The sequence below is a fragment of the Mus caroli genome, unplaced genomic scaffold, assembly GCF_978045245.1.
Source record: "Mus caroli unplaced genomic scaffold, Mus_caroli_1 scaffold_6, whole genome shotgun sequence".
In the NCBI taxonomy this organism is placed as follows: domain Eukaryota; kingdom Metazoa; phylum Chordata; class Mammalia; order Rodentia; family Muridae; genus Mus; species Mus caroli.
In genome coordinates this window covers 138,613,036-138,638,236 of record NW_028227261.1, presented here as the reverse complement: position 1 = coordinate 138,638,236, position 25,201 = coordinate 138,613,036, and the positions used below count along the sequence as shown (strand labels likewise).

At 36.8% G+C, this 25,201-nt stretch overlaps 1 protein-coding gene across 1 annotated transcript; it reads left to right on the top strand.

Moving 5' to 3' along the window:
- Positions 1-428: 428 nt before the first annotated feature.
- Calb1 (calbindin 1) lies at positions 429-25,137 on the top strand. The gene is made up of 11 exons (XM_021160595.3): positions 429-646; positions 1,131-1,207; positions 4,732-4,806; positions 14,438-14,521; positions 14,625-14,681; positions 17,881-17,958; positions 19,763-19,818; positions 19,911-19,950; positions 20,069-20,122; positions 23,044-23,115; positions 23,444-25,137. The coding sequence occupies exons 1-11, from the start codon at positions 568-570 to the stop codon at positions 23,555-23,557; spliced, it is 786 nt and encodes a 261-aa protein (XP_021016254.1). The 5' UTR covers positions 429-567; the 3' UTR covers positions 23,558-25,137.
- The last annotated feature ends 64 nt before the right edge of the window (positions 25,138-25,201 follow it).

Genomic DNA, 25,201 nt, shown 5'->3' with positions numbered 1-25,201 from the left:
TATGCATTAATCAAATTAAACTAATACTTGACATCTGATTTTGTTCAAATACTCAACTGCCTCGATAAATACTAAGTAGACAAAATCTCCACTAACGTGGTTTTTCAGTCAGCTTTCCCTTCCATCTAAAAAAAAAAAAAAAAAATCAAACAATTCTAGGTATGTTGCTTTACTCAAACATTCAGCAGTGAAAGCCTCCCTGGAACAGGGAGATGTGAGGAGAAATGAGTCTGAGCAAGGGATCCCCACCACCTGCTGCTTCCTAGACTCCAAAACTCCAGCTCCAGCTATTTCCTGGGAAGAGAGAAATCGGAGGGGAGGGGAAGAAGGTTGGTGAGAGCAAGAGGCGGGAGCTAGGAAAAGGAGGCAGGAGGAGGCGTGGCCCGGCCTGGGGCCGGCGGGATAAATACAGAGAACTGGGTGCGGGGTGCGGAGAACTCCGGAGGACGCCCGAACGGAGCAGCACCGCGGACAGCGCCCCGCCGCGCCGCGCCCAGCTCAGCCTGCGCAGCCCTCTCGCCCTGAGGTTCGCGCTCCGTGCACTCTCAAACTAGCCGCTGCACCACGATGGCAGAATCCCACCTTCAGTCATCTCTGATCACAGCCTCACAGTTTTTTGAGATCTGGCTTCATTTCGACGCTGACGGTGATTATTTTCTTTTTTAACCCTTGCAAGACCCGTCCCCATTCCTTCCCTGCTTTTCCCTTCGACTGTGCTTGTTCATCCCAACCATCCTTTTCTGTTCTTTTCCGTCTTCCATCACCCTGTCTAATCTCGTCTCCCCCTGACTGCCTACCCATCATCCTGGAAGTTTACACTGAGTGTACGCCATCCCCGCGCTATAAGCGTTCACCTTTCTAGGAATGGTAACGGTAGGACAGAAGCAAAGATTGTGAAATCCTGTCCCCAAAAGTTTCAAACACCATCCCCAGCACCCCTGCTACCCTCCTATGCCCTTTATGCGGTTGAAGTTTTACACCTAGGAAGCTAAACGCTGCGGCGGCTGTACCATTGCTGATTAATCGGTGCTCAGGCTGTACATAGCCTCCCAGGACGGTTGTCCTGGAAAGAACCGAGAAGAAACTTAGAAAGAGACATCTGACACCTGGGTGTCTCTTTGTCTTTTCAGGAAGTGGTTACCTGGAAGGAAAGGAGCTGCAGAACTTGATCCAGGAGCTTCTGCAGGCGCGAAAGAAGGCTGGATTGGTAGGCTTGAGTTTGAGCAGGACCCTTCAAGCCTAACACATACCTATTCTTGTGTTTCATAAAAGAGGTTTTGTGGGAGAAAGTAAAGGCTTACCTACTAAGAAAGGCGAGAGAGAACATATTTCCAAATTGCGTCAAGAGAAAAAGTGTGTGGTGGTGGTGGTGGTGGTGGTGGTGGTGTGTGTGTGTGTGTGTGTGTTTGGACGTGGTGGTGGGGTGTCTAAAGAGAAAATCCCTATCGTCTTAAATCAGTCATATATATTTCTATAACCCTCCTTTCCTTAATAGGTCTTAAAAGGAAATGTCGATGTGCAAGACCCTTCCTCAGATCCCCACCTCTACCACTGAGTTGGTTGTGTGATTTCTAACTTCTCTTTTCTAGACGATAAGGAAGGGGTAGAAATACATTCCTGCCCCTTGGTGGTCAGGAACAGATCTGCAGATACTAGTACCAATTTCTGCTGCGAAGTCAGAGTAGCTGGGAGCGGGGTGGGGGAGGGGTGAAACTACAGCTTGCCTTGACCCTTATTCTTGAGAAAAGATAACCAATTCGTAATAAGTGTGAGAATTTAGCAAGAAATGGTTTTTTTTCATCTTTGTTGGAGAGAAACCCCCAAATTAAGAAAACAATAAAACAAAGCACTGTAAGAATTTCATGTATTGTGGAAAGGAAAAGATTCTGACAAGAAAGTGCGAGTGGTGGTTTTTAAATAAGCTATGGTTTGACATAAGCATTGGTTAAATGAATTATAATTATTGTTTAAGAATTAATTCCTTTGGGCCAAATCTATTTGTTGGGAAAAGATGATGTCAATGGAAAAATAAAAGGTACCCAACTAACTTTTAAACATAAGAGATGTTTGTATAAAGAATAAATTGAGAATTTTACAGGTCTGATAGCATTTACGTAAGACTGCTTTTCAGAAAGCAAGGTTGGGTACGCAGTAGTCAAATGTTAATAGCCTTTGGTGTTTTGGATTATAATTACAAAGAAATTTTTACATAAAGATAATATACATATCATCCCTAGATATTATATAGCATGCCACCATTTCTAGTGCTGTGTGTGTGTTTGTGTGTGTGTGTGTGTGAGTGTGTGTGTGTGTGTGTGTGTGTGTGTGTATGAGAGAGAGAGACAGAGACAGAGAGAGACAGAAACAGTATTAATGCGACTGTTTTGTTTTTTGGGGTTTTGAGGAGTTGATTTTTGTTTGTTTCTTTGGGGGACTTTTGCTGTTGTTCTGTACATGGTGAGATTTATAGAGTAGGAATCCCTATACAACAGCAAAAAGAATCTCCATACTGATGGAAATGCACTCTGATGTATTACACACAGACTATCAAATTGCTAAAATCATGCCAAACTGACTTTAAACCAGATCATGCTCTGGGGATTGTTTTACTCAGATTTCATATCAGGTAATCTAAAGTGTAATAGAATAAGATCAAATAAAAATGTCTTCTATGTTCTTTGCCCTCTTTTCCCCTTATGCATTAGCATGCAAATACATTTCTGTAATAATATCACTTTGGTTCTATGGATCTTTAGCTGATAAGACAGAAGCCATTTTCTTCCTCACTTAAAATACATTAAATGTATATGGAAAGTCTTATTTTCCATATAAATTATAATTACAGTCTTGGATGGTGCTTCTAAAAGCTACAGAATCATATTTTAATCTTCCAGAAACAACTTTATATTGAAATTTAGTTCTATTCTATAAATAAAAATATTCATGAAATTTGTTTTTCTTCTCATTTTAATAATTTCCTTTTTTATTTAAAAACGTTCAGGTGGAAGTTATACAGTTTAGAACTTATTTCTTTTCTCTGCTCCCTAGAACCTAATTTTAGTCCATAAGGAGGCCTAATTAGATTATAATTTGATAATATTAATCTTTCATACAAATGGCTTTGTACCTTGATACCTGAGTATTTTTTCTGAATTACATAATAGGCTTTGGTTTGCTAACTAGAAATCCAAATTAAGATCTAGAGAAAGAATTCATATATCTTAGGCACTTTCATTTAAATTAGTAATCTATTGCCATAAATCTTTTATGTGTTTCTTCACTATAAAAAACACACATGCTGACCTGATAAACCAGACTTCTTCTCATTTCCTGACTTAAAAAGACAGAAAGAAACATTGATTTGACTCATCACATTAATAATGTGAATTTTTTCATTTACATCAAGTGAATATGATAGTCCAGTGTTCTTTACCCTTCTGCAGTAAACAATGTGACATTACATTTACGCTCACCTATATTAAGTCTGCAATTGATGATGATGGTGATGATGACATGATCCTCACTATTTAAAACATAGATTGCAACACAGTTGCTACCCAGAAACTTCCCAAGGTAAGTATCAAGTCTGCTACTTGAGCTAGTAGAATTCCATAATTTTAATATTTAAAAATAAAGACTTTGTTCTTGGTTCACTTACAACTGTGTGTGAAGGGTCTGGAACTGATCATCCCAGGCTTACATTGTTGAGCCATACACTTTCATTTCCTTATAATTGTTTCTGAACCAAAATTTAATAAATGCACATTGAAAATCACCTATAGTAGAAGGGTTCTCTTAGGACTAACGTGTAATTAGTTTATTGCTGCTTTCTACGTTAGTTCTACTACACATTTACAATGGCTTGAAATGGGTAAATGCTGGCATTAAGGCTTTGGAGCTTCAGTTGGCCCTTACATTTTATGAGACCAGCTATCTACCCCTACAGTATACTTGTATGGTTGGCACTGCCATCTTGTTCATTAAGGTGAAAATTGAGACATTAAGTTGCTTTCGTAAGGAGGTAGAATAGGGTATTAGTAAGAACTGACCTATTTTAAATAGACCAGTTCATGTAACGGAGATATTTTAAGTGGGCTTTGTTTGAAACCCACTTAATAGAGCTCACAGTTCATAACTCTCTAATATGTTGATATGTAAAGATATTATAAACCAGAATAACCACATTGAAGATGAGAAAGCCAAAGGAGAAGATAGCATTTACTTAGTCGTGCCAAAGCACTATTTATTATACAAAAAAAATAATAATAATACATGGGAAAATAAGATCTTGAGGAAAATGGAAGCGAAGGAAGCTTGGTGATGTTTTCATATGTTCCTAGTGAAAACACATATTTGCCCAGTCATTCTTCCCCTCACACTTTCCTCCCAATATTTAATTCCCTAATTTTATTTAATGAACACACACTTGTTTCAAGCCAGAAGAGCTCATTGTTTGCAAACTGGATGGCTCTTTCACATATGCATATTTTGCTTGTTGGAGCCAAATACCTACTCTTTCTCCCATAGATAAGACACTATGTTAACATAAGGAGATGTTAGCAAACAAGGCTGTATGGCATAATAAAATAACCTTCCAAAAAGCAAACATTTTTCAAGTATATTAACAGCTATTCTGTTTCACACTTTATTTTTCTTTGCAGTAATTTATTAACATCATTATAAGAACTTTTTTAAACAAAATTCCTACCTAATTTGTTTTTATAATTTTAGGAGCTATCACCGGAAATGAAATCCTTTGTGGATCAATATGGACAGAGAGATGATGGAAAAATAGGAATTGTAGAGGTAAGAAACCTATGTATTTGTCTGAATGAGTGAACATCAACTTTAACATTTACCACGTCATCTTAAGGCAAACATAACTCATCCACGGAGGTCATTCAATGTGATATAGCATCTTGTCTTCCCACACATCAAATTAAAAATGGTGGCAGCTTAAAAAGAGACTAAAGTGTTTAATGTAGTCTGGACCCTAGTATGCAGACTTAGAAGAGCAACACTAAATCTCTCACACATTCCTGCTTGCTGACATAGTCGACCAAGCAAGTCCCCCCTTCTAGGTGAGCATATGCTCATTGTGTCCTCCACACTCCCCCCAGTTCAGGGTCCAACACTTAACAATGTAAACTTCTATGTGATCTTTTCAAATCAAATATTCTCAGCCCTATGAAGTTGTCATGGTAAAAGGTTGCATCCTGGCTGATTTCTAAAATTCTATTTCAGTTTGATAGATGGCCCTACAAAGACACAAGAACTTTCCTACAGTGGGTGAACACTTCACAGTCTAGTATGTAGGCTCACATTTGAATATCTAGAGGTTAAAACTGTGCATGTCAAATTTTGCCTTTTGACAATGACTTTTCCTTTTAAAGACATTATGTCTATAGGGCATCAAGGAAAGGAAATCAATTACACATCCTTCTCTATTCTTAACTTGTAAAATAGATGTGTCTTTCCTTACTCCTACCAGTGATGTCTTAGCTGTGTTTAGCTCTGCCACCTGTTTTTGAAAAACAGGATAGAAAGCTTTATCTATAAAAATGAATAAGATCACATTTTGAAATATGAGAAATCATAATTGTGTTCATAAAACATTCTCAGCCTCTTCAGTTGTGAAGTGCTGTGGGCTTCAAAATATTAGTTATAATTTACTTTTGAGTCAAAGAATTAACCTGGTTTTCAAATAATTTATCTTATTAGGACACTTGTGGTGCCAGTGTGAAATACACATATTTTTAAACACCTTCTACAAATAGAGTGAAGAAAGGACAGACTATTATTATCTTTGTAATTAAAATTTCTCCCTGGAGCATACACTTTCCCCTTTTGCCTGTGTGCAACTCATTACTGTATAAATAGGTAATAGTTATTGAACTTAGAGCTGATATTGAGGCCATCTAATCAAGACAAGAATAATAAAATTATGTTTCTTAACATACGTGAGAGGAGATAAATAATTACTCAAAACTAGTTTGAAAATCTATAACACATGATTTTCTAAATTGGCACTTTCAGAGTTTGGACCACTTTATAATTCTAGGTGAAGGAAGATTATCATCTTGTATTTAGCAATTTCACCCTGACGGAGTCTAGTGTACTCAATTATTTATTGTGTCATTTGGTGGTATGAGGTTATGTAGTAAAAGCATGCAGCTTATTCACAAGATGTTGAATTTAATTAGATAAAATGAGTGAATCCAGGTTATACTCTGCAAGTTAGAGTCCAGCCACTTCAGATTTATCATTTGAACTTTAATATCAATGAGAAGCTGGCACATAGCAAAATGCATTGTCTTAAAATATGGTGAAACACAGTCTCCACATGTTTAAGATAATAAGTATTAGAGGGAAGGCAAAAGGTTTTTGAGTCGAGGAAAAGAAATGGAGGTAAAAGAAGATGGGTAAGAAAGAGAGAGAGAATAGCAAACCTGCCAAACAGCACAGCTTAATGACACTGTGCACTGTACCTTGTGAGCCCTCATAACAGTTATTAGCTAAGATTTGGAGAAGCAGCTGAATGAGATTATCTAAAGAGAATTTTTAAATGGGAGAGCAGGAAAAAGACAGCCACAGTAGTTCATAACATATGTTCATAGTAGCTAAGTAAGAGCTGAGAGAAGATAAATCCTGATGCATCCACGGAAAACAAGAATAAAATGTTACCGGAAACATAGAGAAAACAGGGAGATGCTGAGGAATGTGCAGACTCTCAGTTCATCCTCTGGCATCACACGGTGTCCAATTTGATATGTGATATTACTTGCTAAGATGTCCTGTGTATAACGAGGCACTCCAATATAAAAAGTCTATCTAGCTATAAGAGAACACAAAACCCCATGTTTCCCAAGTCTATTACAGTCCCCTTCCTCCTAGCAAGTGCACTATGCCTTAGTGTTCTGAGAAGAAACGTGTTCAACTAGCTTGTATATAATGCTCACTTAATCTAACTCCAGAACTCACTGAAGTCTAATCAAAGTAAATTAACATACATGCAGTATTCTGCTTCCCAGAGAGCACAACCCAATTAAATTTAAAACAAAAATGTTACCTAACTTTCAACGTTCTGACCTGATACATAGGCTGACACTTTCCACAGAATGCATTTTACCTAAACATATTAAAAAGAAAGAATGTTGGTGTGTCTAATATTCTGAATTTGGCAATTTAATGACTTTGGTAGATTTTAAAATTCACATGAAGGGGTTCAGTAATAAAATTGTTAATATAAGTTCATAAAACAAGCATTGAAAATCTGAGATAATTTAACAAATACAATTGCAGTTAGACATGTTCTAAATTTATTCAGACTAATATAGTTCTGATGTTTAAAAGGTCCATTAAAATAATTAAGTAGGAAAACTGAATCATTTAGCAGGTCATGGAATTTTTTCTCTAGGTCTCACATGAAGTACACACAGATATTTCCTTTTGCTTGATGTCAAATCTTTAAGTGCTCCCTCTGTTCCCTTGGGCAATGTGTAGGAGCCTATCAACCTCTCTAGGCTTAGTGTTTCTATCTGTCCAGGTCAGTGCGTACACTGAAAAAAATAGATCTAAAAGCTATTTTAACCTAAAAACTGTAACAACCATTGAAGAGAAGCAGAAACTCCTCCAGCCATTTCTTCTTCTCTTCCAAGGTGGGATTTAAGCTTGTACACTTACTGAAGATGAAAGTTATTTTTCTTGCCAGACTACATATCTACTTTACAATGGTGGAAATTGATTAATGATAAAATTGGGTTTGAAATTTTGTTCTGGATAAACTTTTTCAAATGATGTACTAGAAACACTTTTTGAATATAAGGGGGATAAATGTCTCAAAATCAAAAAATGATAGAGTATCTGACTTAAAAACTGCCTCAAACTACAAGTTATATAAATAGTCTCAGAACATCTGTTTCCTGGACTACGGGCAAACATGACTGTGCACTAACTTCATATGTCTATTATGAGCATGTGCCAAACGAGATAATTCAGGTCATACAGAATATTGTAAAAACCTAGATGCACAGTTGGCATGGTTACTAAATACAGAAATATGCTACTGCAAAGTCTACTCAACTGTCCTAAATGTCAAAACTTCTTTCTCCTTCTCACATAATTTATTAAATTTGGGTTATTAAATTTAAATATTTTTTAAGTTCATGATTATTTACCTTCCCCATTCCCTGGATTTATTTCTCATTGGTGGGAAAAACCCTCCTTGGTTCTTCAAATGCAAAAATGAATCCTTGTCTAACGTGCTCAGGAGAAGTGATATGTCCCAGAGTTGCCTTCAAATGTGATGAATTTTGCTCTTTTGCACGTTGATGTGACTGTCTCAGCTATTTGTCTCTCTATAAAGTTGCCAGCATGGATTCTCTTCTGACATGTGGTATCTTGCTTTATTTTTGTCCCTATGTCTTGCTTATAAATTTTTATGTAAAGGGATTTTTTTAATCATCTGTCTTCCTGTAAGATTCTTACCATGGGAGGTGGGGGACTATGAATCAATCACCAGTATCCAACATCGTGACCTAGAGTTTAGCAGCCAAACAAGGCATGGCTAGGATTCCAACCTTCTCTAAAGCATAATGCAAAAGCTCCATATTATGCTAGGGAATGAAGGGCGATGGAAAAGCATGCAAAATCTTGCTAGGGCTGAGCTCCCTGGAAGCAGACCTGAGTGGAATCACTACAAAAAGAATTGCTAGGAAGTACCTGGGAGAGAAAATACCTGGATACTGAGGAGACAGGGTCCCCACAAACAAAGCTCTAATGCAAACTTCCTCTGTAGTGAGCTCTGAAGTGGGGGTGTCCCCTCAGAGATCTTCTAAATTTTGAGTAAGAGGGTAGGATTTTTATACTCCTGCATGGGTTAACCATGAGATACAGCCTTCTTGGACCTGGAGATGTCTTCAGATCAGTCACTTCCACAGTGGGACAGCAGAGTGCACAGTAATACTTCTGGGACCAGCAACAACTCAGGGCAGCATTTCCCTATATCCACACCAGCCCCTATCCACAGCTCAGTAACAATATGAGTTAAGTCCAAGGGAACTTTACTTCCAGCAGACATAAGCAATTTCATTTGTTTTTTTTTTTAAACAAATACATAAAATTCATTTGTTTTTTAAATTAAGATAGTACGATGGTGACTAATGTTAAAAGTTTAATGAGATTTTAAAAGAATGTTTTGCATATATAGTCAATATTTTTATAATTAAGATAAAACTGCACACACAAAAAATATACATCTATATACTGTCCATACTATCCATATATATACTAAATATTCTATCCATAAAGAACAGCGCACATCTTTAATCCTAACTGTTGGCGTTTACAGCTGACTCTCAAAGTTAACAGCATCCATTGCATCAGTAAAATGAAGGTGGTATCTTCAAGGACAGGCAACTAGAAAAACATTTCTTTGCCACTTTCAGTGCCAAGCAACCAATTCTATAAGCAATGACTTAAGAAATTCCACCTGCACCTGCAGACATCTGTCTTACTTTCTGTTCATTCCTGTGATGCGCTCTACTTTTTTCTGCAACTCACATTAAACACTGGGGAGTCCATAAGAGGGAGAGGAGGTAGCCCAGTAACAAACAAATGACCAAGAGTCTTAAAACCCTACCAGGACTGGAAACTTCTGTGGACATAGTGTCTTAGGAAATTTGAGAATAAAGCGGTCCTACCTAGGATTCTGTGAGAGTCCTTTGACATATCCTAGACAGTGTCTTAGCTGCTATACTTGGAGAATCTCCATACTCCTGACTGAAATTTGAATAATGATTTGAATGCATTGACAAAGGGGGCAACAGAAAACACAGGACAGCCACATTGTAGAATTTATCTTGAAAGGAAGTCTTTCTATTCACTCCAGGCACATATTATCCAAACATATGCATTGCTTTGTAAGTGGCTATTTTGTCTTACAATGATATGTTATATGAATAAAATACCTTTTTATATAAAAAGGATAGTACTATAAGTAACATTAACAGTTTAATGAGATCTTAAAATTGTTTGTATATAGATGCATTCAGTATTTTTATAATTAAGATTAAAACAGCTTACACAAAGAAATATAAATCTATACTAACCATCAAGAACAGCAGGTATGGTGGTGCACATCTTTAATGCCAGCACTCTGCAGGCTGAGGCAAGCGGATCTCTAAGTTCAAGGGCAACCAGGGCTACACAAAGAAATGTTGTCTAGAAAAACCAAAAAGGAGTAGAAGGAGGAGGAGAGGGGGAAATGGAGGAGGAAAAGAAAAGGAGAAAAAGGAAGAGATGGAGAAGGACAAGGAGAAGGACTATGACTCTTTATATGTGACATTCTAGAACTCTCTGATCTTTAAGTGAGTTACATGAAGTTTATAAAACAAAGATGGGTAAATTTCCATAACCTTATATCTAATCATTACTATTGTATTCAATATTTCATTTGTATTTCAATGTTTTAATCATTGGAAGATTTTTCAGAACTATACTTTTCAAGAGGAATCACTATTTTTTTTTAGGTTAAGACAACATATATTCGATGAAATTCAAGCATTATAGAAAATTATATTAGAAAAGGATGTTGACTCTATATCACGTCTCTGAAGTAATTCTAATTTAAAAAAAAATCATCACGAAAATCACAAGCATATATCCTTGGCACCTGATATGCCGGGCTCTGTTGACTCTAGATGGACATAGAATGCAGACAAGAAACACTTTCTGAGTTCTTGAAATGACCTGGGAAAGAATCCCTCAAAAGTTTAAAAGTTATATACTAGTAAGTGGAGTTGGATTGGTTATTTCCAGTTTCCTAAATGAGTGCATATGTTAATCATAGCTGTGACATAGTGTGAACAGACTTCCAGCATTACACAAAACCTCCTAACATGTACACTTACCAAGTTCTGTTGGTCAACTCATCTCATCACTGACCTATTTCCTCATTCTTTAAGACCTAAGATTTCTATTTTGTTATTCCTTTGTTCTCACCCATCTCCTGGGTAAATCTTTTCACCCTCCTCACATCATTTGAAGTTCTAAAAGAAGCATTCTACAGAATGCTTTCAGTATTCTACACTAGGCTTTAGGCGTGTGGTCATTTCTCCTCTCTTTAAAGACCTGCTCTATGCCTATAGTTCTCCCCCTCTCTTCTCTCCCCCCTTAGCTTCAGTGGAGACCTGTTTTCTGGGCCTAACTCATGCTTCTTTAATAATAAAAATCATGTATAGGCACTTTCTACTAGTGGCCCACATACAGGTGCAGAGGAAAGAGAAACTCATAAGGAGGATGATGAGTTCTAGATTTCCTGAGTGGGAAGAAGCACAGTTTATCATACCCACTGGTAGCAATCACCAACAAATGCTCGTTCTCATTCCAAGAGTGAAGGAGCAACCAACTCAACCTAGTACTGTAAACAAGAAGTGTGTTGAGGACTTAATTTATTAACAGTCATAAGATATAGCTGAGTTTCAGAGTCTGCAAATCACCAGACATCATCAGATCATTCAATTTGTATCTCAACTCAAATGCTGGGCTTTAAATTATATTGAACTGTGTTATTTCTAAAGGGCAGAACTTTATGGGCAAAGTAATCAACTATACAGACAAGACCTGAATGTTGTAATGAGATACCTGAAATATATATATTATATTGTATATTACTAGGTATATTATATATAATCTCACACTACAGTGATATAAATATATTTGAGGACCAAAACCTGATTTAATTTCTAAAATTACTGGCAAATCCTAAAGCCCTATTTTCTTCTTGTAGACATGTTATCACCTACATATACTACATATATATATATATATATATACTAGTTATCATCTACCCAGCTTTTGCTTCTAGTTAAGATATTCTCCAAGATTTATTTGTTTTGTTTTATATATAAAGGCTATGAATACAATTGAGATTTCAGCCATTTTTCAAAGATCAAAAAGCAAGATAATTTAAAGAACATAATATACAATACTATGTCTATAAGGTGAAATGACATTTTACATTAAACTTCAAACCTTAATGGACCTAGAAGGTTAGAAAAATTTTTAAATGGTCATGATGATCTTGCCCATTATTTAGCTGAACACTTAGGACATTTTTGGACACCATTACAGATGGTCATGAGTCACCATGTGGTTGCTGGGAATTGAACTCAGGACCTCTGGAAGAGCAGTCAGTGCTCTTAACCACTGAGCCATCTCTCCAGCCACTTAGGACATCTTAGGACCTTAATATTAATTTTAACCCCAGCTTCATAAACTGTGGATAATGACCCATACAGGATTACAAACAATTTGGCAAAGTAAAAGTTTTCTGAATACACACACACACACACACAAGAATTAATTCAAAATTAAAAGTGTAATGAATCCAGGGTGTTCCTGGTACACTTGCCATGCACAGCATTACTGTATCCTAGGTGCTGAGGCCCTTTGGCCTGAGGTGGGTTTGATGCTCTAGTGTAGGAGAATGCCAGGGCAGGAAGGCAGGAGTAGGTGAGTGGGTAGGGAAGCACCATCATAGAGGCAGGGGGACGGGTGTGATGGGGGGTTTCTGGAGGGGAGACCTGGAAGGGGATAACATTTGAAATATAAATAAAGAAATATCCAATAAAAGAAAAATCACACATGTTCACCTGATACTGCACATACATCATCCCATGCAATGTCAACATCACTGCCAGAAACACCCCAGCTATCACTGTGGTACATGGGGAATTTCAGTCTCTTTATCAAATTAGTGTATCTGTGTATTGTTTTACAATGTTTGGTTTTTAAAATGGTCTGTTAGAAGCATTGGATTGAGTTTTACAAAATTTGTTGAATGAATTCTGACTTGGGATTAGGATAGAGTTTTCAACAATTTCTGTGACAAAAACATGGTTGTGTCATTTTATACTATATACTTATATGAAATACTGTTCACAGCACTGACAATTTTATTGTACTTTAAGGAATTGCTACAGATAGATCAGTTCTAAAAGATTGAAGATGTTCTACATTCTGCAGTATCAAACATCCAGCCGAGATTTAGCCTGCAGTGGTGGCGCATGCCTTTAATCCCAGCACTTGGGAGGCAGAGGCAGGCCGATTTCTGGGTTCGAGGCTAGCCTGGTCTACAGAGCGAGTTCCAGGACAGCCAGGGCTACACAGAGAAACCCTGTCACAAAAAAACAAAACAAAATGGTAAAATTATATAAAAAGAATGATTTTAAACTAACTTGTTATGGTTTATTATCACTAACTGTTTTGTTTATATATTTATATTATACCTGCCTGAGGTCAGTTAAAACACGCTCAGGAGAAAAGAGGCTATGAGGGGGAGAAATTTAAGTAGCTCTGATCTAGATATTTAAAGTGTAAGCGCCAAGGCTAATGAGTCATGCCTGTATTTCAGAGAATTCAACCACTGCTGAAAATCAGTCAAATGTTGTATGTGAGGCTTCATTCTTTAATGGTAAAGGGTCAGTAATTCCAACAGCACATATTTTGAGCCTGAGACATTCATTTCTCCTTCACCTTCTTCTTCTAGTGATGAAGGTACTGAGGGCCAATGCAGCTAGGGAAGTTGCTGGGACCACAGCTCATTAGCAGCAGAGCCAGAAATAGAAGTCACATCAGCAATGGGGCCATCAATCCAGCTCCCTCCTTCTCCACATGCAATAGATTATATTAGTCTTAAAATGGGATCTGCAGCTCCTTACTTCTCAAGAGAGAAGGGGGGTGGGAAGGGCAGAGAAGGGAGAGAAAGAAGGAGAAACAGTGGAAGAGGTGTTGAGATTAGGGAATGAGATCTAAGGTAGAATGTCACAGAATCATGCACTGAAGATCAAAAATTAACCTGAGCCCTGGATTCAAGCAGAGATCAAATATAAGAGTATTCCCTGTCACTGTCCAGTTCCCCCTCTTTCTGGTGATGTGCCTTTCTACCTCCTTCTACTGTTTTACAGTTGTCTTTGGCCCCTCTCCATTGTGTTTCTCTCCAGAATTAGACATGTATAGAATTATTCTTCCTTTCCTTTACCTTTATGCACATTTTTCACAATTTCTCATTTCACATGAAATTTATAGCCATGCTGTGTTCCATCCTGTGCACCCCAAAAGGACCGAGACCTGATTGGTGGCTTAGAGGTTATGCAGCATGCATCTGCATGGATGTGCAGCAGTTCAAATGGAGTCCACTAGAGCCAGCTCTTCTGCTAGGCCTACAGGTTCTCAGGGGCATAGATACTGAAGTGCACCTCAGAATTTTGCAGAAGCAAAGTACCAGACAGGGAAAGTGAACTGTGTCTTCTCATCTCCTAGATGGCTGATATTTATATGCTCCGACTTTGCCAGCCAATAGAGTTGCTCACAGACTGTGCTGAAGCGAAACTGAAGCAGCAGGTGCCCCTCATGTCTGTTTTTCCATCTTTTCCAGTTGGCTCATGTCTTACCCACAGAAGAGAATTTCTTGCTGCTCTTTCGATGCCAGCAACTGAAGTCCTGCGAGGAATTCATGAAGGTAAAATAATCCTCCTCCCTGTAAGAAAGATGCTGGGAGTTGGGAAATTGTTGGGTTTTGTTGATTTATTGAAATCTGGTTTCCACCTCCAAACTTCTTACAGACTTGGAGAAAATATGATACTGACCACAGCGGCTTCATCGAAACCGAGGAACTTAAGGTGAGCGAGTGAAAGCTGAGGCTCAGTGTGCTCTGTCCAGATGCAATCAGGAACTGCTAAGGGATTCACATCTTTAAAAAAAAAAAAAAAAAAAAAAAAAAAAAAAAAAAAAAAAAAAAAAAAAACCTCCTACAAAAGAAACTTCCGTTGAGCAGCGGCACATTTGCACCCACTCTTTGCATCATTAATGAAACAGCAGATCGAAAGACAGACTTCAAGCGCTTCTTGAGATTCTGTTCATCTGTGTGAGAGATTAGCATTTTCTGTGCTGTACCTACATTGTTACATAAGATAGATGGGTGATTGTCATACATACAGAGACAGATAGATAGAAATAAGTAGCTAACTGTGCTAGCTAAGTACACTACCTCTCTCTGTTGAAATTTGAAACTTTATTTTATAAATTGAACGCCTAGAGAGACAAATGACAGAGACCCGTGTTGTACCTTATGCATATTTATTTCATCATTACATATATTGTGTGAGATAAGCATCGGCCCAATAACAAAAGGCCTGTAAAATGTTGAGAAACCTACTGAAGACCACACAGAAAGGAGACACCGGGCTATAATGTTTAATCCCAGACCCATCTGCATCAAAGGCCTCAGATACAGCATATAACCTGCTGCCTATCAACAATATAAATTATATAAACTGTGGAAAACTAAAATTTTGAAAAATAAAGCTATCAGCTCATACATCACATGATAGAATTTCTGAGTGATGAGGAGACACGTGGGAGAAAGATATAAGGAAAAGCGATCTGAATTAAATGTAACCTCAGGACAAGTCTCCGTGTGATTCTACCGTTCCCCATCTTCAAAGCAGGGGTAGCGATGCCATGGTATCAGGTATGCTATGGAGTCCAAGTAAGATACTGCATTGTTCTAGGAAATGGAAAGCATAACAAAGTATTTTACACTCAAGTCAGATAGGAGCAAATTTTCCACCTCATTTCCTCCCGCCAACTGGAAAACTTCTTAGTCAGAAAGGCACTATTTCTTCTAGTGTCGAATATGGAGTGATTAGTGGTAGCAAGGGCTAGCAAGATGGCTCACGGGGTTAAGGAACTGGCAAGTCTGACAACTTGACGTTGATCTCCTGAGCCCAAAATGGTGGAAGGAGAATTATCCTCTGGTCTGCACGTGTGTGCCACACACCTGTGCGCAGTCAAAGTGACACATGAACACACAGTTTTTTTTTTTTAATTTCTAAAAGGGAAGCAAGTTAATATTGTTGGATGCATGTACCTTCTATGTTACAGGTACAGTACTGAATCTTACTGAACCTCAGTTTTTATTCTTCAGGAAATTTGCCAGGTGGTTCCCACCTCTCCCAGTGTATGGAGAGATGGAAGTTCAGAATGGCTGGGGAACTTTTCAAAATGACATAGCTGCCTAGGAAGGGAACCTAGGCTTGGTCCTAGAGTGTCTGCTAACATCAGTAAACGTGTTTTTTCTACAGCACTGTGTGCCTCAAGCTTCAGCCACTGTGAGCTGCTTCTGATCTGATATGTAGGGGAATTGGGTACATCGTTTTCCTAATCAAACACCAACATGATTTAAGAAGGATAGAATTTTAGAGATTGGACTGGCTCATTTGAACAACTGTAAAATTGCTATAACAAACTCAACTGAAGCCTCTTTAAAGTGGTAACACCTTTAACATAAAGTTAAATGTCTTTTAAAAACACTACTCTGTAGCTAAAGTCCACAAGCTACCAGGGAAGCTATTGCGGTTTTATTCTTTTAGACTAAACCATCACAGTACGTAATGAAAACTTTAGCTCACTTCAATGCTGACCTCAAAATATTCTCAGAGTCTCATTCTTTGTTCTAAATTTTATCCTGAGAAAGGAAATTCTAAATAGAAGTCCTCCTCCCTGGAGAATTTTTAAGATACATTGGCATTCTTTTTTAATGGATAATTCAAGAAAGCTAATTTTAAGGAAAGAAAGCTAATTTTAAGATCCATAATAGAGTAAAACATCACTTGCTCTCAGATATGACTTTGAATCCTAGTGTCCCAAGGTTTCTCCAAGGCTATTTTTGTGACCACCATTTCACTGTCTGATGAGGCTTTTTATTTAACCCAATTAATCTCTGACAAAAAAGCCTCAGAAAGCTCAAAAATAAATCTCACCCCCACCAGATAACTTTGAATTTTCCACGGATTTCACTGTGAATCTGACGCAGAGTGTTCGAAGGGATAATAAAGGCATCAAACCAGAAGCAGCCCTCCCTCAAAAAAAGTAAAGCGCTTGCTCTCTTTAAGGAAGGAGCTGGAGCACGTATAAAGATGCCAAAGAAATACAGCCCTCCAGGACTTTCGGGGCACAGTCAGCTCAGTTTCCATAGCTGCATTAATTCGTTTTCTGAGGAAAAGAAAGAATGGCAAGTGAATATCCATTCAGGAAATGAAAGGCTATTACATACCTCAGAATTCACACTGAAATTTGTATAGCAAGCCCTTGGAAAACTTTTATAATTTTTATCTCTGTGAGACAAAAATTAAACTTGCTCCCAAGTTCCCACTCTTAATAGTCATTTGCACCCTTCCCACATTAATCTCTGTTTTAATATGATTCATATGTCCTTCAAGAATTCGATGTTACCAACTGTTGTACTTTGTATAGTCAGTGGAAGCACTGGAACAAAGACTCTGCACCCCATGATGCCTAAAACCTAACCACCAGGCCATCTGGGGAATGGGCTTCACACTCCCTACAGACTTATAGGCAAATGTGTCCCGGGGTATGGCAGGAAATGCATTTAAGTTAGAGCCATATTTCCATCCACCTTGCTGAACATTTTTCCCATAGGTTAGAGAGGTATAGACATGTACCTTATCCTTCTATCAGGAAGATCACGTGAATACAGGTGAAGAGAAGCATCCATTGTGGTGATGTTTCAAGTTTTAATTCTGATCCTTTTACATTACATAGTGCACACTCTTCTTTAATTACAATCATAAAAGTACAACATAGCTCTGACTGTGACACACTGGGTCTCAGTAGGAGGCAGATGTTGTGCCTGTCACAGGTCGGTTCATTTTGGGAGGCCACAGGGACCACCTGACTTCCAGAGTCATCTCCTCGCCTAACACTACCACAGAGGTTTTCTTTGACTTCATCCAAGTATACTTTGTTGTACACTACATGTTATCAGTGAAGTTTTCTGAGTGCTCTTTTTTTCAACAGAACTTTCTAAAGGACCTACTAGAGAAAGCAAACAAGACTGTGGATGATACAAAACTAGCAGAGTACACAGATCTCATGGTAAGACTAAACTAGAAAAGATGTAGGCAAGAACTCATTAAGCATATTGTCTGTGGCTTTGCCAACTCTCAAGAATACCTAGGATGGAATAAATAACCCACAGATTGCACATCACATAACCACAAATGAGCATTTCTGATGAAGCCATGTCACATTTATCTTTCAAAAGATGGCTTTTCTTTAAAAGCCAGAGTAATTGTATTACTACATTGTATGGCTTATGCATGTCATATTTATACAAAGCACATAAGTGACATCACCCTTTGGTCAAAGTAACTCTGAACTTATCATTGTCACAGTTTAGAAAACAATAGACTTTTTGAGAGTTTAAGAATGGCTGATTACTTTATTCATTAAATTACTTAAAATGGCTTTATTTTCATTTGATTTTTATTATTTTAAAATATTTTATCCATGCTATGAATGAGCATATTCAAACACACCTTAAACTTGATGTTTTGGTAATTATATAAACAGTATTTATTATAGAAGTTGAATGATATAGCCACAAAACTTCTTTAAACAAAGGTGCCTAGTGCAAATAAATTAATAATATTCTAGAGAAACATAAACATTTATGAGGTTACTTGTCTCAAGTAGGGGATTTACTCATCTTAACTCATTATAGGATTAGCAGTTCCAAATAATATGTATGCTTATATTTTCTCTACATACTGAAAGTTACTATGTCTTACCCCATGGGTTAAGTAAATAAACCATAAACCATTACTTCTGTGCTACATTAGATTTGGGATATCCCAAGGAACAATCTTGTAGAGGTTTCTGTTCTTGTCGGTGCTGCTGAGGCGTATTTTCAGTGTTTTAATTCCTCAGTACAGTTCTGTCTGCTCCTGCAGCATCAAACAGGTGGCAGACAGTCTTGCTGCATCATGAAGGCAAGACCTAAGCTGTCTTTGGTCCTCTCTGTGGGGAATGGACAATAACCTACATTTATCAATTTTCTCATTTGTCTCAATCTTAAGGGATTCTATTTAAAGTAAAGTCGCCTTTACAGGTAGGAATCTGAAGCTGCCTTTCATAAATGACTCAGATGGGAGCTTCCCCCTGTTGGTCTGCCCCAGTAGATCTGATTAAATGTCGTAAACCAGTTCCAACCCAGGAAGCAATTAATCAAGAACTAATTAAAATTTAAATATATAGGTGAGGAAACATTTCCCTATGGGCACTAAACTCAGTGATCTAGTTGTCTTGGTAGACAGTATAACAATATTAGAATTTATGGTCAATGAATTTGTAAAATGCCGTGTCAGTACAGAACACTGAAAAAAAGATGTACTTCCAAAAAAGAATTTTTAAACCATCTCAAGCTTTTCTTTTTTCTTTAGAAAGGACTCTCAAACCTCTATGCACTGTCTTTAACATGGCCTTTTTCTCAAAAATATTTTAAGATGCTACATTTGGCACATCTAGCATTAGCATTACCTTCATTATGGCAATATTTACTGTTTTCTAAAAATGTGAATGTTTCCCAAATATGTCTGAGTGTATCTCAGTATGTAATATTTAAGTACAATAGTGAGTTAGGAAATATTGTTAAGTTTCTAGTACCCAGTGGAAACTAAATAATTTGAGATTGTTCAAAATAACTTAGTCTTGTTATCCACTTACTGCTTTTTTTTTTAATTTTGTGCTTTAAAATAATAATAAAAAAAAAGGCTGGAAATGTAGTTCAGTATTAAAGAGCTTACATTGCAAGCACTCAAGATGTTTGATTTTTGAACGTTTGTCTCCTTTATTCAATAATTTATAACTCAGTGTTCCAACCAATAACAATGCCTTTCAGCTGAAACTATTTGATTCAAATAATGACGGAAAGCTGGAACTGACAGAGATGGCCAGGTAAGTTTCAGAACTGCACAAATGTTATTAGAATAAACAGAATTTCATCTAAAATTTCAACCTATTAACATATTTTTTCTCTCTCTCAAAAGGTTACTACCAGTGCAGGAAAATTTCCTTCTTAAATTCCAGGTAGTTGGTTTTTCTCTACAGTATCTCCCCTAAAATCTCAAATGGTAGGATATTTGTCAAGAGAAACAAGCTGAAATACATTATCACTTTTTGACTGAACTTCTCTTCTGACTCCTAGGGAATCAAAATGTGTGGGAAAGAGTTCAATAAGGCTTTTGAGTTATATGATCAGGTAAAAATGTTTTCTTCCCTTTTTTCTTTAAAAAGAACTTATGAGAACAATACTTAACATGAAATCTATCCTCTTGTGACTTTAAGTGTAAGTGTGACATGTATTATATATATATATATATATATATATATATATATATATATATATGCAAGGCTGTATGGCAGTTCTTTGGAGCTCACTCATCTTGCATATTTGAGACTGGACACTCGTTGCTGGCTTCCCCTTTTTTCTGCTTCCCCTTCCCTGACACCCACTAGTCTGCTGCTACCAAGAGTTTCTTTATTTTAGAAATATTGTATAACCACCCTCCTCTGATAAGCTTATTTGTCCTTGTATGTTCTCATGGTTCACCTATCTTATAATACGCTACAGAGTGTCCTTTTTAAACACAAAATAATAAAGTGCGGTATATGGATTTATGATCTCTTTATATGTATAATTTCATTAGGCTGTTTCCACATCTTAACTATTGTGAAAATGCTGCATGAAAATGGAATGTTAATACCACTAAGAGATTCTGACCTTTTGGATAAAACAGCAGAACTGTGATATTTTGTAACATATGTTAGTTGTATTTTTAATTTGTTGGTGTGTCAACACTGCTGTACCATTTTGATTTTCTGTTAACAGTGTGCATGTGTTCCCAGTTTCTTCACACCCTCACCAACACTTTCTTCCTTTGCTTGTATGGTAATGGTCATTCTTGCAGCTGTGAAATGATACCTCCTTTGTTTTCATTTGCATTTCTATGATGAATACTAACCCTGATCACCTTTTCATTAACTGATTAGCCATTTATATCTTTTCTTGGAGAAGTATCTATTCACATTTTAGCCCACTTTTAAGTCAAAATAGTTTTATGCTGATGAAAGACAGATATGCCTTACATCTTTCAATATTACATTCCTTTAGGTAAGGAATCAGTGCCTTACCTGAATGGTCTGCCAATGCCTTCTCCTCTCTGCAGGCTGCCTTTCCCCTAGATGGTTCTTTGTAATATCTATGCTTAGCTTCACTGTCTTCCTGTAGTTTGTGCTCTGTGCTCATAACCCACAAGCTCACTGTTAAGACCAATATCATGAACTTTCTACCTATTTTATATGGGTATGTTGTCTGGTTTGGGCTTTGGTTTTGACACAAGGTCCCATGATGGCTGGCCTGACACTCACTATATTAACCAGGCTGGCCTTGAACTCACAGACCCATTTCTTATGCTTCCCAAGAGCTAAGATTAAAGATGTGTATCACCACACTTGGCTCTAGGAGTTTTATATCTTCATAATTTAAATATTTGCATTATATTAATTTTGCCCAGATAAAAAACAGGGGTTCAGGTTTTTTTTCCACTTTGGCATGTGGATACAGTTTTCCTCATACTTTTTGCTAAAGAGAATATCTTGTCCCTATATTCAGCCTCCTAGAGAAAGATCAGTTGATTCTATGCCTGTGGACAAATTCCAAAAGAAATATTCTATTCTATTCTATTCTATTCTATTCGATTCATCTCTTTTGTCTCTATTCGCCTCTATTCATCTCTATTCAATCAGTCTCTAAGTAAATACCATACCGTTTTAGTTACTGTAACCGAGTACTACATTTTGAAATCAGAAACTTCTGTTGCTTTTTCACATTTGTTTGTTTGTTTGTTTGTTTGTTGTTTTGCAGGGAAGCATGCCACAGCATGTCTTAGTTCCAGAGCTATCTTATCAGACTGACACTGACATTTTCATCCTTTTTTTTTTCTCTAAACTATTTCAGCTTTGGGTCTTTGTGATTATGTATGATTTTAGTTGTATCTTTTATATTTCTTCTTAAAATACTATTGGAGTTTAGAAACGGATTATGCTGATCTTTAGAATTAAATGGTATGAACACTTTAACAAGATTAAGTCTTCCAGTCCATAAACTTAATAATCTGTTGGCTTATGTCCGATATCTTTCACCAGAGCTTTACAATTGTCAGCATACATGTGTTTTACTTTCATCGCTAAGTTTACTCTTAAGAAGTTTATTCTATTTTTAGTACTATTCCAAGAATGACTTTAATATCTGTTCTAAAACAGAACTGACTTTTAGTTATAGATTTTTATATTTTATGACGTTACTAAATTTACTTAATGCCAACAGGTTTTATCTTCAGAATGTTCTATATTTAAAAATCACATTATTACTTCCTTCTCCATTTTTTGTCTACAATTTTACCCTCTGGAAAACATGGAAACCACTCACCAAAGAAAACAAGAGCCACAAACTAAATGTTCACAATTTTTAAAAAGCATGGGTAGCTGAAATTACACAACCACATCATTCATTCAACTGAAAACTTGTATAGTATATCTCACATCACATGTTACACTAGCATGAGCCATGTCACTGTGAGGACCTGAAACCTAAACCCCCTGTGCCACAATATTAGTTGTAAATAGAAAACAATGATATTCCAAGACAAAGTTCAATGAAAATTAAGCTAGAGGAGACATTTCACAGAAGTGTCTCACATTTTTTTAAAAAAATTATAATTTCATGTATGAGAATAGATTGGGTGTGAGTTTGTTAGTTCATGGTTTTGGCCTCTAATTTCTCTATTCCTGGAACTAGACTCTATATAACTGTTGCCCACTGGTGTGACATTAAGCCAACCACAGCATCCCCAAGCTAAAATGTTCTCCTTTGTCATAGGAATATATTTAGTCTTACTTATTTACTTATTCCAATGGAAGATACTTCAAACATAAAAAGAAATATTAAATGTGAGCATGCTTTGAAATTTTCAATCCATTTCACAAATGTAAACTTAGCTATTTTGGAACTGTTAAGGGTTCTACCCCAACACTGAGAGTTAGGGTACCCACCAATGGGGATTTTTTTTCTGAGGGCTCTAGTTACTTCTAATATATACTGTTTTATTTCTTTTACCCCAGGATGGCAACGGATACATAGATGAAAATGAGCTGGATGCTTTGCTGAAAGATCTGTGTGAGAAGAACAAACAGGTAATTTAGTAGTCATGTCAGTTATTTCCTACACAGACTTTAGGGAACTGCTCAGAAACAACCACACATCTGTTGTGGAAATATACTGAAATAATTTGCAGAAGACAGGAGTGGATTTTAATTCTTAATTCAAATTGAGTCTAGCACAAATCAGTAAACTGTGACAATCAGATTTGAATTAAAAACAACCTGGTGACTATTCACATTTATAAAAGATCTCTTCTTAATGGACTGGTGTAACAAGCAGTTTCTCAAGTTTTATCACTGGCCAGTGGTTAATTAACATCCGTCTTTAATTGGATTACAATGCTATCTATGTCCTATACAGGAATTGGATATTAACAATATTACTACATACAAGAAGAACATAATGGCCTTGTCGGATGGAGGGAAGCTGTACCGAACAGATCTTGCTCTTATTCTTTCTGCTGGAGACAACTAGAGTTGGTGACCACAACCACTTGCTAGTGATACATTGTATCTAAAACCATAACTGTGCGCTATAAAGAAGTAGGCTGTATTTTCTTTTATATCTGTAAATTCTACTGCATATAGAGAACTATTCAGGATGTGTGGCACATTCTTTTCTGCTTGTTTCTACACTGTTTGTAATGTACAGTTTTTGTAAGCATATAAATGAAAAGAAGAACGTCCATGCTTAGGCCAGTCAGTACAATCAATTTTGAAAAATGAATCTACCATGGTTTTGCTTTCATAAATACAGACGAACACATGGATTTCCCCGAAAATCTACATCTCAAAACTTCTAGCGTCAGATGTGTAGATGAATATCTGTCATTGAGTAAAAGAATAACTCATGACAAGCCAACTGTTTTTATTTTAGACCATCATAGGACTGTCACCCAAAGCACCCTCTGTGCTGCTTCTATCTAGCGGAAGGGATGGGCTTCTGCCTCTGAAGCACCAAATATCAACAGTTAATTATGGCTTTATTCTGAAGTGATCTCCCTAGAGATTGAGTTTACTGATCAGTGACATGTCTACCGCTTAAATATAGACCACACTATTGACTCAAGCTGGCTTAGTGGTAAGAGGAGGTAGCCAGATGACACATAACTATGTCTGACTCTATGCCTATATTTCCAAGAAGTCTTCTGCCAGAGAGTATGACCATAGCCCATTTTCTAAATTATTTTCATGTGTTCCAGATGACAATTATTCTAGTAAACTGCTGTTTTATGTCATATTCTCTGTGTGCTCTCTGATTAAATTCAATGTACTGAGTATTCTGGTGTCTAGTTTGCATACTTCCTGGATTTTCTATGTAGAACTGTTCATTTCCACCAAGGGTATCTGCTGCCTCTGAAAATATTTTTTTCTAGCTATAACTACTCTATTTTTTAATATGTAATTGAATTTTAATGTAAGATTCACAGCAACCTGATTATTGAATGTTATTTCATCAAAACTTGTGTATTCTGTGGATTCTATGTTTCATATTGAGATCAGCATTCAAAATAGTTCTATTTCTATCTGGAGAATTCCAGACGAGTTGAAGATAGTAACAGAAGAGAAATACTAGTGTAATCATTTATCTTATTAGCAAATGATATTCTAAAACCTTCACTGACCCACATGTAACTCTGTTTCATGTATCCTTTAGCTAGTGTGTCCTCTGCTGGTTATTGATGACAAAAATCTAATTAATTGCCTGGATTCTTTATTGTGAAGCAAGACACAATGACAAAGTCTATGAAATTATAATTATCACCTAACGCAGGTTTGGGTCAGGTTGAATTTAAGCACTTTTTTTTTAATTGTTGTTCATAAAAATAACAACAAAACCAGGTATGGACTCTTTCCCTCAAGAATGAATACAAAAGAAATTTTTCACACACAAAAACAAACAAATAAGTAACAACAGAAACCCACTATATCCCAGGATGGGAAGAAGTGATACACTGGCTTTACTTGGGCATGTATTTGGAAGCAGTGAGTTTAGACTGAATTTAACTACCAAGAATAAAGGAAATTACATTATTCCCTCATATTTGTTTCTACCCCAAGGTGTTAATTGTCATGTAATCTGTTATCAATTAGGGTAGAAAAGTAGATATCTTGAATC